Source organism: Heterodontus francisci, chromosome 1 (assembly GCF_036365525.1).
Source record: "Heterodontus francisci isolate sHetFra1 chromosome 1, sHetFra1.hap1, whole genome shotgun sequence".
In the NCBI taxonomy this organism is placed as follows: domain Eukaryota; kingdom Metazoa; phylum Chordata; class Chondrichthyes; order Heterodontiformes; family Heterodontidae; genus Heterodontus; species Heterodontus francisci.
In genome coordinates, this window is record NC_090371.1 from 158,962,018 (window position 1) to 158,975,545 (window position 13,528).

At 38.7% G+C, this 13,528-nt stretch overlaps 1 protein-coding gene across 1 annotated transcript in view; it reads right to left on the minus strand.

The window, feature by feature from the left end:
- Positions 1 to 13,528, minus strand: part of ncapg (non-SMC condensin I complex, subunit G) — a 78,689-nt gene that overhangs the window by 35,555 nt on the left and 29,606 nt on the right. Inside the window, exons 7-11 of the mRNA XM_068037806.1 lie at positions 9,624 to 9,773; positions 8,194 to 8,334; positions 4,946 to 5,069; positions 3,121 to 3,210; positions 970 to 1,149 (exon numbers count right to left, since the gene is read on the minus strand). Of these exons, the coding sequence (XP_067893907.1) occupies positions 970 to 1,149; positions 3,121 to 3,210; positions 4,946 to 5,069; positions 8,194 to 8,334; positions 9,624 to 9,773 (685 nt within the window). The remainder of the gene's footprint in view (positions 1 to 969; positions 1,150 to 3,120; positions 3,211 to 4,945; positions 5,070 to 8,193; positions 8,335 to 9,623; positions 9,774 to 13,528) is intronic.

A 13,528-nucleotide genomic window follows, 5' to 3' on the forward strand; every position in this document is an offset into this window, starting at 1 on the left:
TGAAAAAGGGAAAATGCAAATGAAAATATATTATTCAATGAAAGGTCAAAGGATAAGCCACATATGAATAACAAAGCAACCTTTCAAGTTTGATGTGAAACTGTCACGATACTCTAAATAATAATCTTACTTACCTTTACTTACACTGTATTTATCAAATGTATGCAATATAACTTAGTTTTGCTACATTTTTATAAGCCATTCACTGAGAAATTATTTTCTGGTCCTATTAGAAAAATATACATAATATTTTTCAATGACCATAAAGCAGCTTTTACAGAACTTGACAATGTAGTGGATCACAAGATTTTCACCTATGAAATCTGGCTTTGAAACTAGCTCAGTAATAGAATGGAAGTCTCTTCACTCTGCTGTGCTGACTGCAAGAGTGGAAAATGCTTGGATGAGATACCACAAAACAAAAATTGCTCACATTACAGCATTAATTCATAGTTCCTTTTATAATGGCGATTACAAGTAATAGGTGCAGAAACTGGAAAATTCATGTTAGTACAATGATGCGTGGTGTGGTGGCAGGGTGGCAGAGGATGGGGAAAAGAGAACACTTCAACAATGAGATACAGTCATCAGTTTTACTCTGTATATGACTAGTGGTACACCTGACCTGAGAATGCTCAACACAAGGCACCCAAAGTGCAAAACTGTTCCATTCTGAGCAATGGCATGATCACAACCTTGAGTGATATTTTATCAGTTAACAAATTGTATATATTTTAAGGATTATAGCTGAATTTAAATATAATTCAGAAACTTATTCCCAACCAAAAACACAGTTGTATGTATGAGTTTGGGGTGGGGGGAAGCATGGTAAAAGACAAAGGATACTTTATTACAATTAGACAGTAATTAATGTACAAAAATGTCAAAAAGTACATTGAGCAGGTATAAGTAGCTTCGCGATGACCATTGTTAGTCAGTAAAATTTTCTCTATCTTTAAAAAGAATTACCTTTTCAATGTAAACTTCTTTGAATTCTGATTGTTCAGCTGCCTTTATCATCTCAGTTTTGCAATTTTCTAATTCTTCAATTTTCTGTTTCAGCTCTGAAGCATGAATGAAGTCCTGGCAAGCTATACTCTCCTCCAGTGCTTGCTTTGCTTCTATTAGTTGAACTTTGATATTGGCAAGCTACAAAATCAAAAAGGCAGGAAGGAAAATGGTCATTTTTTAATGACCATTTTAAATTGAATACCCTATTTCACTGATGCTCCAATCAAAGCCTTTCCCTACTCATCTTATAAAAACAGTTCATAATTTTACAACTTCTGTCCTCTTCAACTTTTTCTCTTCTCTGCTTGGTTGAAATAGTCCAGCATCTTAAGTCTCTCCTCATAGTTTTTCTATCCCTGGCATCACCCTGCTAAATCCACATTGTATGCTCTCTATGGTTTTCAATGTCCTTTCCATAATGGGCCTCTCAAAACTGAATGCAGTACTCTAACTGTGGACTAACTTCATGATTTCTTTATTTTTATACTTTATGCTGCTATTCATAAAACCCAAAAGGCCTTCCTTATGACTTCATCTCTTTGTTCATCCTTTCCCCTTTGTTCGCTCATTCATTGGTGCCACCTTCTTCCCAGAAGGTAAACTGCCATGGATCTCCACCTGTCTGTCCTGTGCTGTCATTACACATTCTACATAGCTCAACAGGATTCAATCCATTATATCTGTCATCCATTTTCTTCACGGCTTCCCTCCCCTACGTTTTCCTTTCCCTTCAGCATCTTTCTATTAAGTGCATACCCCATTCCTCATGTTTCCTCTCAAAACGCATTACTTCACACTTCTCTTTATTAAATTGTACCTGCCACCGGTCTGCCCATTTATTAACCTATTTATATCCTCCTGAAGTCTTTTGCAACCCACTTTGCCAAACCACCTATTTTTGCCTTGTCAGAAAATTTCAGCTGAGCTCCTTATGCCAAAGTCCAAATCATTTACATAAACACAAAGAACAAAAGTGGATCCAGCACCAACCCGAGATACACCACTTCCAACCCTTCTCCAATCTGAGCAATACCTGTTTCCTGTTCATCAACCAGCTGTCTATCAATGCTGCTGGAATTGCTCTTATACTATGCACCTGAAATTTTGTAACAAATCAGTTGCGAGTCATGTCATGAAACACCTTTTGAAAAATCCATATCCATCTACTATATTATAATAAAAACAGACATTACTGAAAATACTCAGCAGGTCTGGCATCTGTGAAGAGATAAACAGACCTGAAGCATTAACTCTGTCCCTCTCTCCCCAGATGCTGCCAGACCTGAGTATTTCCAGTATTATCTGTTTTTATTTTATATACCAAAGAAAAGTTATTGCTTGCTAATAAAACCTTCTGCTTGAACCTCTGCAGTCACTATGGTAATGGTGATTCTGGAATAGCACTATGGTAGGCAAATTATTGTTCTGTTTTTGAAATGAGTGACCTTCTCGACCACCTGATAAGGTGATTCAGAGTCAATTATATCTTGTGATTGCAGGTTGGACTGGGTGGGAGTGCAGCTTCCCCTCCCATTCCTAAAGGACATTCTGGTATTTTCATTATCATTTTCTATTGCCAACTCTCAAATACCAGATTTACTGAATTCAATTTCACAAGTTATCTTCGTAGGATTTGAACTCATGAATATGTCGGTACCATAATCATTAAGCTATGGTACCCAATGTGTACTTTCCTGCTCTTATGCAATTACTTAAGCAAATTCTGTTAGAGGAGGAGGAAGAATTTTTTTTTTTTTTACATTGGACCTAACCACAACGTGAGGACTGTTCTCCTAAACTCTCTTCCTGGCTCAGTATTGGTTTTCCTTATGCATATTTGTGAAGCACCTTGGGATGTTTCTTTACAATTAAAGCCACTATAAAAGTTGTTATCTCAAAAGCTATTAAAACAAAAGAATACTCCAAAAATTACCAATAAATAAGTTTTTGTCCAATTTTCAAATCTTGCATGTCATTACTTAATCTGTTCAGTGGTGTCTAGTGTATAAATATACTTCAAGGTTATTTATACTCGTCACTACTCGTTTTAAATAATATTTCACATTACAAACCACACATGGCCATAATTCCTATCCTAAATATTTATACCTTGACTTGTCTCTTCCTTTGTTCATCAGCATTCTCTGATACATCAACGTGAGCAATTGGCTTTCGGACATCTGATATTATCTCTGCAACCTACAGTATTGAATCAAACAACAATCAAAATTCAACTGCAAACAGTTGCACAACAGTCAGGTTTAATTCTGAATGCCTGTATATACTTTCCTGATGAGGAATTGTACCACACACATCTCTGTAGCTGGCATGGCACTCCTCTATCAGTGGCATTCTTGACAAGTTGTATGGTTTACTCCTGCTCCTGTTTCTTATGTTATGCTCTAAATGACTATTTGCAAATACACAAAAGCCGCCCGAGATCACTACCTCTGAATTTCCATCGTTCCCTGTGGGGTAATTTACTTCAGTTTCTAGAATTCACCACTTCGACCAGGAACTCACTGTTTATCCAAATTAACACAACAGGTAAGAGGAATAACAATGAACAGAAATCTGGGATAACAATAAAAGCTGTAGCCATTTGAAACTACCCATTTTATTATAATCTTTCCTATTTTACGTCATGAAACCATCAAATTGACCTTGGAATCCCAATTCTCAAATATATTTGTTCATGATCTTAGTTGTTATATTAATCTTCCATTCCATAAGTTAAAAACTTTGTAGCTTCATAATTGTAATGAATTGGCTAAAAACTACAACATTTGGATTCAGTATGCTCTTCATTTGTTGCGTGCACTTTTGTCCTTATAGGAAAAGGCTCTATAACTATTGGGTGCTTTCCCAGTCCCATTAGTAGCTTATACATTGAATCACTCGAACTGGGAGATGTCCTACATGTAGGTAGACCACAACTTTGTTGTCATAGGTGCTAGAACTGAGAAGTGTATCTTCCTGCTGTCAGAAACAAGATTTGTGTGAACTTATAAGAATAAGAAATTCCTTGCTCTCACAGTAGTGGGCTGTGTATGCATGGGCTTGGATCCTTAGCTAGGCTTGAGATTTCTTCAATGGCCTCCAGCACCTTTGACCAGAGGAATAGACTTTTGAGCAATATCAGAAATGATACAACAGAGTACCCTCGTTCCCAAGGTTCTGCCAGTACTCACGTGCCTTGCTTGGGCAGCATTACGTTTTTGCAGAGAGTTATGCACAAATTTGAGCTGACCCTCTCATTCTGCTATAGATGAAGGCAGTGAACACAGATTATAGTCTAAAAATGGACTTTCAAACTTGTATACTCAGGGGCCATCTGTATGGAGGTTGACAATCTTGAGTTGAGAGTGAAGTTGTCTATAGGGCGGTTCAGACTTGCAGAAAGCCACAAGGTTGCTTTGTATTGGACTTTCCAGGATATAGGGAATTTTTGTATGAAATAACAGGCCTGGAGATAGAAGTCATAGAATAGCATATGAAATTTGTCTAGTCAATGCCACAATCCAGCCTCAGGGAACAGCTTACCCAATCCTGCCCTCATCAAACTGCAGGATAGGGCAGACGAGCATGGGTCCTTGCGGCTGCACTTCTGCCAGTACGGTGATCCTCCAGTAGGTTACTACTATGCCATAGTGGAAGAGAGCAGACAGGCCTAGTAGCACCTTCAGTGCTGCACACGCTTTCTTCTAGACAATCTAATTGACATCGCAGACATTTGATTCTAGTCTTTAGATGTTTTGAACTCACGAAAGGTCCAAGGTAAAGCAAAATGGGTTGTCCAGGTCCAAAATGCGTAGAAGTGTTTTTTTTTTACTAATAAAGAGACAAACTGCTCAAATTCATGGTAAAGCTCAGTGTTAAATGAGGCATTCATTTCTACACAATTAAAAGTTTCAAAGCAGAACTGCACTCTTACCAGCCGAACCCTTCGGTCATCATCCTTCTGGATGCAGAGCAATTGTTCCATCAGTAATGCAATAAGAGAACTTGGTGTGTTGGGCAAGACCAAAATTTCTTGCAACACTGAGAGCAGGCACTTCCTAGTAAATCAGATCACAGAATCAGAATATATAAGAATAAGTACCATAATGGAGACCGCCTCCCCAGTTGGGTCTCCTCTCTTTGGCTGCTTCAATGATTTCATCGATGAGGAAAAGTCCCATGCAGGTCCATAGGCTGTGACTTCAGACTGTATGTGTTTGATAAAGTACCACATAATAGACATGCTAGCAAAATTGAAGCCCATTGGATTAAAGGGGGTATTGGCTATGTGGATATGAAATTGGCTAAGGAACAGAAAACAGAGAGCTTTATTAAAAGGTTGTTTGTCAGACTGGAGGAAAGGTGCTCCCCAGAAGTAGTATTGGGACCAATGCTCTTTTTGATATATATTAATGATTGGACTTGGGTTTACAGGGCATAATTTACATACGAACATACAAATTAGGAGCAGGCAGCCACTTGGCCCCTCGAACCTGCTCCGCCATTCAACAAAATCACGGCTGATCTGATTGTAACCTCAACTCCACATTCTCACCTATCCCCCATAACCTTTCACCGCCTTGCTTATCAAGAATCTATTTACCTCTGCCTCAAAAATATTCAAAGACTCTAGTTCCACTGCCTTTTGAGAAGGAGAGTTCCAAAGACTCACGACCCTGAGAAAAAATATTTCTCCTCATCTCGGTTTTAAATGGGCGACCCCCTAGTTCTAGATTCTCCCACAAGAACATCCTTTCCACATCCACCCTGTCAAGACCCCTCAGGATCTTATATGTTTCAATCAAGTCGCCTCTTACTCTTCTAAACTACAGCAGATACAAGCCTAGCTTGTCCAACTTTTCCTCTCAAGACAACCTACCCATACCAGGTATTAATCTAGTAAACTTTCTCTGAACCGTTTCCAACGCATTTACATTCTTCCTTAAATAAGGAAACCAATACTGTACATAGTACTCCAGATGTGGTCTCATCAATGTCCTGTATAACTCTAGCATAACCTCCCTGCTTATGCATTGAATTATCCTCGCAATAAATCATAACATTCTATTAGCTTTCCTAATTACATGCTGTATCTGCATACTAACCTTTTGTGATTCATGCACTAGGACACCCAGATCCCTCTACATCTCAGAGCTCTGCAACCTCTCACCATTTAGATAATATGCTTTTTTATTCTTCCTGCCAAAATAGACAATTTCACATTTTCCCACATTATACTCCATTTGCCAGATCTTTGCCCACTCGTATAACTTAGCTATATCCCTTTGTAGCCTCCTTACGTCCTCTTCACAACCTACTTTCTTACCTATTGTTGCTTCATCAGCAAACTTAGCAACCATAACTTCGGTCCCTTCATCCAAGTCATTTATATAAATTGTAAAACATTGAAGCCCGAGCACAGATCCCTGTGGCACACCACTCGTTACATCTTACTAACCAGAAAATGACCCATTTATACCTAATCTCTGTTTCCTGTTATAGCCAATCTTCTATCCACGCCAATATATTACCCTCTTACACCATAAGCTTTTATTTTCCACAATAACCTTTGATGTGGCACCTTAACAAATGTTTCTGGAAATCTAAGTACAGCACATCCACCGGTTCCCCTCTATCCACAGCACATGTTGCTTCTTCAAAGAACTCCAATAAATTGATTAAACAGGATTTTCCTTTCACAAAATCATGCTGACTCTGTCTGATTACCTTGAATTTTCCTAAGTGCCCTGCTATAACATCTTTAATAATAGCTTCTAACATTTTCCCTATGACAGATGTTAAGCTAACTGGCTTACAAATGATATTCTGAAATGTAGTGAACAGTGAGGAGGATAGTAACAGACTTCAGAAGAACATAGACAAATTGGTGAAACAGGCATATACATGGCAGATTAAATTTAACTAAAAGGTGAAGTGATACATTTTGGTACGAAGAATGAGAGGCAATATAAACTAAATGGCACAATTTTAGAGGGGGTGCAGGAACAGAGACATGGGGGTGTATGTACACTAATCTTTGAAGGCGGCAGGACAAGTTGAGAATGCTGTTGAAAAGGCATATGAAATCCTTGCCTTTATAAATAGAGGAATCGAGTACAAAAGCAATGAAGTTATGTTAAACCTTTATAAAACCTTTATGATTAATCTCCAGTTGGAGAACTGGGGCCAATTCTGGGTGCCATTCTTTAGGAAGGATGTCAAGGCCTTGGAAAGGGTGCAGAGGCGATTTACTAGAATGGCACCAGTGAGGAGGAGCTTTAGTTATACAGACAGACGCGAGAAACTGGAATTACTGCTCCTAGAACAGAGAAGGTTAAGGGGAAAATTGATAGAGGTGTTCAAAATCAAAGGGTTTTGGCAGAGTAAAGAAGAAGAAACGGTTTTGAGTGGCAGAAGGATCAGTAGCCAGAGGATACAGATATAGAGAATGGCAAAAGAATCAAAAGCAACATAAGGAAGCTTTTTTTAAAAAAAAAAGTGAGTTGTGATCTGGAATGCACAGCCTGAAAGGGTGGTGGAAGCAAATTCAACAATAACTTTCAAAAGGGAACTGTATAAATAGTTGGTAGGAAAAAAAAAGGGTTGTGGGACTAACTGAATAGCTCTACCAAAGACCAGCACAGGTATGATGGGTGACTAGCCTCCTTCTGTGCTGCACAGTTCTAGGATTATGCCATCTCACCTTGGTGGAAAGCAAAATTGAGCATGGGGTACGATGGAAGGCTAATCCACAACCATGAGTTTTATGCCGCAATGCTGAAAATTACTCCATGACTTGACAAAGTTCAATTACTAGTACTTTGATATTACCATCATGTAATTCCACAATGTGCAGACCTTTGCTGTTAAAAATACTGTTAAAAAATACTTTGCTGTTAAAAATAATAAAAATAAATATATTGTATGTTTTCAACTTTCTGCTCCATTCTACCTCCAATGTTGAAGCAGAATTAATGAAACACAGTTATCAAGCTGTTACTATACATGAAAATGGTTCACAGGCTTGTATCCAACTTTCATGGACTGGTTATTAGTTGTGAAAGTTAATTGAAGTTATTTCAGGATATATTCCATCTGTTATGTGACAACATTTTCAAACTAAGTATTAAATGATACATGCAGCTATACTTGAAAATTCAGAGTAATATCAACAAAATTTACCTGCCACCCTCTTCTGACATATCCAGGCAACCAACAAGGACAACCAGCTGTTGGCTTATGAATTCTTTCTTCATTACTTCCTCAATTTGTGCAAACTCAGCTCTCTGTGATTCTTTCAGAATAGGAAGGTTTTTCAGGTAACTAATTGCAGAAAGAATAGGTCAGATAACTGCAGATTTTAACTTTGTCTTTCCTCCCCACTTACTGAAAAAATAAAACTGATCTACACATAGGAATTGTTTGACAAAAAACGACGAAGGCCCATCTAATTCACCCTCCACCATTCCTGGTAGTCATGATATGACAGTGGTGTTGTTGACCAAACAGTCAATTCTCTATCTATTAGTCTACAATAAACCCAGAGATAAGGCATTTAGAACCCCCATTGGTGGGGAGCTTTGGGAACTATTGATTCAAAGTCACCTGTTTGTCCCAGTATGCTACGCTTACCACGTATTATTTCTCAAATTAATCGTTTACTGTATCCCAAAATAATATTTTCTGAAAGAAATTAATGTAATTTGCATTTGAACAAATCAATACTATCTTGTTTTACCGTCTGCCCAGAAAACCTGCTCATAGATTGACAACTCAATTCCTGAAATAATGTTTTCACAAATCACTTTTGAATTTAATTCCCCTTCAAGCCAGGCTGTGTTCTCTGCTTCTGCTACTCTGGACAACAGAAACAGATTTTTTTTATTCTTACATGGGATGTGGGAGTTGTTGGCAAGGCCAGCATTTGTTGCCCATCCCTAATTGCCCTTGACTGAGTGGCTTGCTAGGCCATTTAAGGGAGCAGTTAAGAGTCAACCACATTGCTCATGGTCAACATGACTTAGACCCTTTAGAATCATAAAGAGCAATCATATCACATCTCAAACTTCTCTTTTGCAGTGAGAACCTGCCAATTTACATAATTATTTCTTACAATCCAATCCCTCCATTCTCTCAATCATTCTGGTTGCTTTCTTCCATATCTGCAATGCTTTTGTACAATGGCAACCAGAACTGTAGTATTCCAAGTTCAGTCAGATCAATAATTGATAAACTGGCAGCATAACTTCCCTTTTTCTGCTCAATATTGACCTTTTAATGCATTCAGACATTGATTTACTTTACTCACTGCTACCAAATATTGTTGCGATAGCTTCAATTTATTGTCAACAAGGACTCCAAATCTCTCACTTTCCATGTACATTATTTTCTTTTTATCAAAACACACCACACAAATTTTTTGACTGTTTAAACAAGTGCAACTATATAACAATAGCTCAGTAGTAAGAAATCTTGCACTTTAACTCAAATCAGACATGGTGAAAGGCTGATAATTTTAATAAGCAAACTTTTCACAAGTCAAAATAGTATACAAATTACTGAAGGCCAACGGTACCCACATTTAAAATTTATAGTCAATTTGACAGGTGTACCTCAAGAGATATGTAGCATAAATGGCTGCTTCAGGCAAAAGTTTTTCCAAGGCTTCTTCCTTTTCATCTCCCTTTGATTTTATATATTTGCAAAGGCATCTCCAGTACAGAGCATTTTCACAAGTTAAGTTTTCTGCTGATATCACCTTTCTGGAAGATAGGAAACGTTTTTAGAAGTCAGTTCAAGACATAGCAATAAAAAAATCATTACAAATCATAACCTTACACTGAATAACTTTTAATTTATATAGCATCTATTGCATATTTAGGATGTCTCAAGCAATTCACAACTACTTATTTACTTTTTGCATTCAGGCACTGCTGTTATTTAAGAAAATTCAGCAGCCAATGCTTGCACTGCAAATAAATGAATGACCTTGTAAATTTGTTTATGTGCCATTGGGGGGGAGGAATATTGGCCAGGTTATTGGGCTTTCTCACTCAAAAGATGAGATTGCTACCAACTGAACCAAGCTGGCACTTCACCTTCAGGCAGGTAATCTGTTTCATTAAGCATCCTTCATACAACTTGGGCAAAATAATGCAAGTTCAGGAGGAAAAAGGGACAGCCATGGCAGTTGAACAGAGGAAGCACAATACCAGTTGTCAGATGTAATAGACCTGCAAGACTAAATGTGAATATCCAACTGTGCAATTTTTTTTTTTTTTTACTAAGCATTAGCAAGGAATGAGACAATATAATGCTCTAACCACCTGTCCACATATGAAGGTTCCTGCTGCTGGTGAATATAGATCACTGAATTATTTAGGAGTTTACAATAACTCACTAATATATTGTCTTAATTGTCAATATAGGCAAATGCAACAGTCATTTTGCAAACAGCCTATCAGACTTCATCTGAATATTATGTTCAGTTCTGGCCGTGGCAGGCAAGATTTACCAGAATTATACTGGGGCTTAACAGGTTAAATTACGAGGGCTGGTTGCATAAACTTAGCTTGTATTCCCTCAAGTTTATAGCTGAGGGATGACCTAGTTGAGATATTTAAAATGATGGGAATTGAGAGTAGCTACAGAGAGGTTAGTACCTCTAGTGAGGGAAACCAAGCACAATCTTAAAATGAGCTAGGCCTTTCAGGAATGAAATTAGGAAACACTTTATTTTCCCACACAAAGAGTAGTGGATTGGTGGAATTATCTCGCCAAAAGGCCATGGATGCAGAGTCAAGTAGAATTTTCACCAAGATTGACAAGCAAGGGTACCCAGGGTTATGGATCAAAGGCAGTTAAGTGAAGCTGAGGTACAGATCAACCCATGGTCTAACTGAATGGCAGAACAGGCACGAGGGGTCGATGGCCCAATTGGCTTCCTATGTACAGTAAGGTTGCACAGCAATGAGATAAATGATTGCATAATCTGTTTATGGTGAGGTTGGTTGAAAGAGGAGTGTAGGATAGACCCACATTCCCAATCAAATAGTGTTGAGATATTTAGCATTCAAATGTTTGGGGCCGATAGGACCTCAGTTTAATGTCTCATCCAAAGGCCAGCTCCACCAGCAGCACTCACTCATTACTAGAGTGTTAGTCTAGAAAATACACTAAAGTCTGAAGAAGATTAATCTTCTGACTCAGTGGTGAGAATGCTACCCCCCTGAGCCAAGCTGACATTCATTAGCAAATGCAAAATGCACAAAATTTATGAAAATGTAAGAATGAGGGTTTTGATAGTGAATTTAAGTAGGCTATAAAAGTACTTCTATGCTACTATATTGCTTCATTAAGTCAAAGTCATTAAGGAATAGGAGGAGGTCACTCAGCGCATCGAGTCCATGGCAGCTCTCTAGAGCAATCCTATCAGTCCCGTTCCCCCACTCTATCCCCATAGCCTTGCAAGTTTATTTCCTTGAAATGGTCATCCAATTTCCTTTTGAAATCATTCATCGCCTCCACTTCCACCACCCTCATAGGAGGCAATTTCCAGGTCATTACCATTCGAGGTGTAAAAAACGTTTTTCCACACATTCTCCCCCCCCCCCCCCCCCGCATCGCTTGCCTGAAACCTTAAATCTGTGTCCCCTAGTCCTTATACCATCATCTAATGAGAATAGCTTTCCTTTCTCTACCTTATCTAAACCTGTCATAATCCTGTATAGCTCCACAAAATCTCCCTTCAACCTCCTTTGCTCCAAGAACAACCCCAGCTTCACCAACCTCATCTTGCAGATAAAATCCTTCATATAACAACCATTCTGTTAAATCTCCTTTGCATCCTCTCAAGGACCCTTGCATCCTTCCTAAAGTGTGGTGATCAGAATTGAACGCAATACTCTAGTTATGACCTAACCAGAGCTTCATAAAAGGTTCAGCATAACCTCTCTGCTTCTATACGCAATACCTCTATTTATGAAGCCCAAGGTCCCATATGCTTTGCCAATATGTCCTGCCACCTTCAAAGATCTATGCACATAAACCCCCAGGTCCCTCTGTCCCTGCACACTCTTTAGAACTCTGCCATTACGTATATATTGCCTTTCCATAGTCCTTCTGCCACTTGTCTGCCCATTCTACAAGTCGATTTGCATCATCCTCACAGTTTGCCACACCTCCAAGTTGGGTAATATCTGCAAATTTTGAAATTTTACTCTGTATTTCAACATCCATCATTTACATATCAAAAAAGCAGTGGTCCTACCACTGAACCTTGGGGAACACTGCTGTCCATCATCCTCCATTCTGAAAAACAACCACTTACCATAACTCGCTGTTTTCTGTCCTTAAGTCAGGATTTTATCCAAGCTGACATTGACCCTCCTATCCGTGAGCCTCAATTTTGTTAACCAGCCTTTCATGTGGTACTTTGTCAAAATCCATATAGACAACAGCCATTGCTTTCCCTTCATCACCTTCTCTGTTACTTCATCAAAAAATTCAATCAGATCAGTCAAGCACAATCTGCCTTTTAAAAATCCATGCTGGTTCTCCTTAGTTAACTCAAACCTCTCCAAGTGCATGCTGAATTTTTCCCTGATTATTGTTTCTAAAACCTTACCTACCAGTGATGTTAAACTGACTGCCACCCTCCAATACTTTGTTACCTCCTGGCATCTGGGGAAGATTGGAAGATTATGGAAAGCCCTTCCAATATCCCCACTCCCAATTCCTTTAGCAATCTGGGAAGCAAGCCATATGGGCCAGGTGACTTATCCACTCGTAAGCATAGTCAGCCTTTCCAGTACATCTTTCCTATCAATTTTCACCCCATCTATTACCTCTACCATCTCCATTTCTATTGATATTTTGTCAGCACCCTCTTCCTTAGTAAACAATACAAAGTACTTATTAAGTATTCTAGCCTTTCCCTGCGCCTCTAAGCATATATCACCCTCTTTGTCCCTAATAGGCCTCACCCCACCTCTTACCCCACCCCACATGCCAGTAGAATATTTTTTGCGTTCCCTTTTGTGTTAATTGCCATTCTATTCTCATTCTGTCTTTGCCAGTTTTGTTTTCCTCTTCACTTCACCTTTGTACTTGGCCTAGTTCTTGCTTGAAGAATTTACCTGACATGCATCATACACCATCTTTTTTTGTTTCATCATAATCTCCATCACCCTCATCATCCAAGGAGCCCAGGCTTGCGTTCTCTTACCTTTCGCCCTTGTTGGAATGTAGCTAGCCTGTACCTAAAACATCTCCTCTTTAAAGATCACCCATTTTTCCATTACAGTTTGTCCTGGCAAGCTTCGTTCCATTTTAACCTGGCTAGAGTAGCTCTCATCCCATTCAAGTTTGCCCTCTTCCAATTTAGAAGTTCTACTTTAGATTGTTCCTTGCTCTTCTCCATTGCTAATCTAAACCTTTTAATAAAATTTTCACTCTTAAACCAACTGTTCCCCCAAAGACACTTGATCCACTTGGCCACCCCCTCATTCCCCAGCAC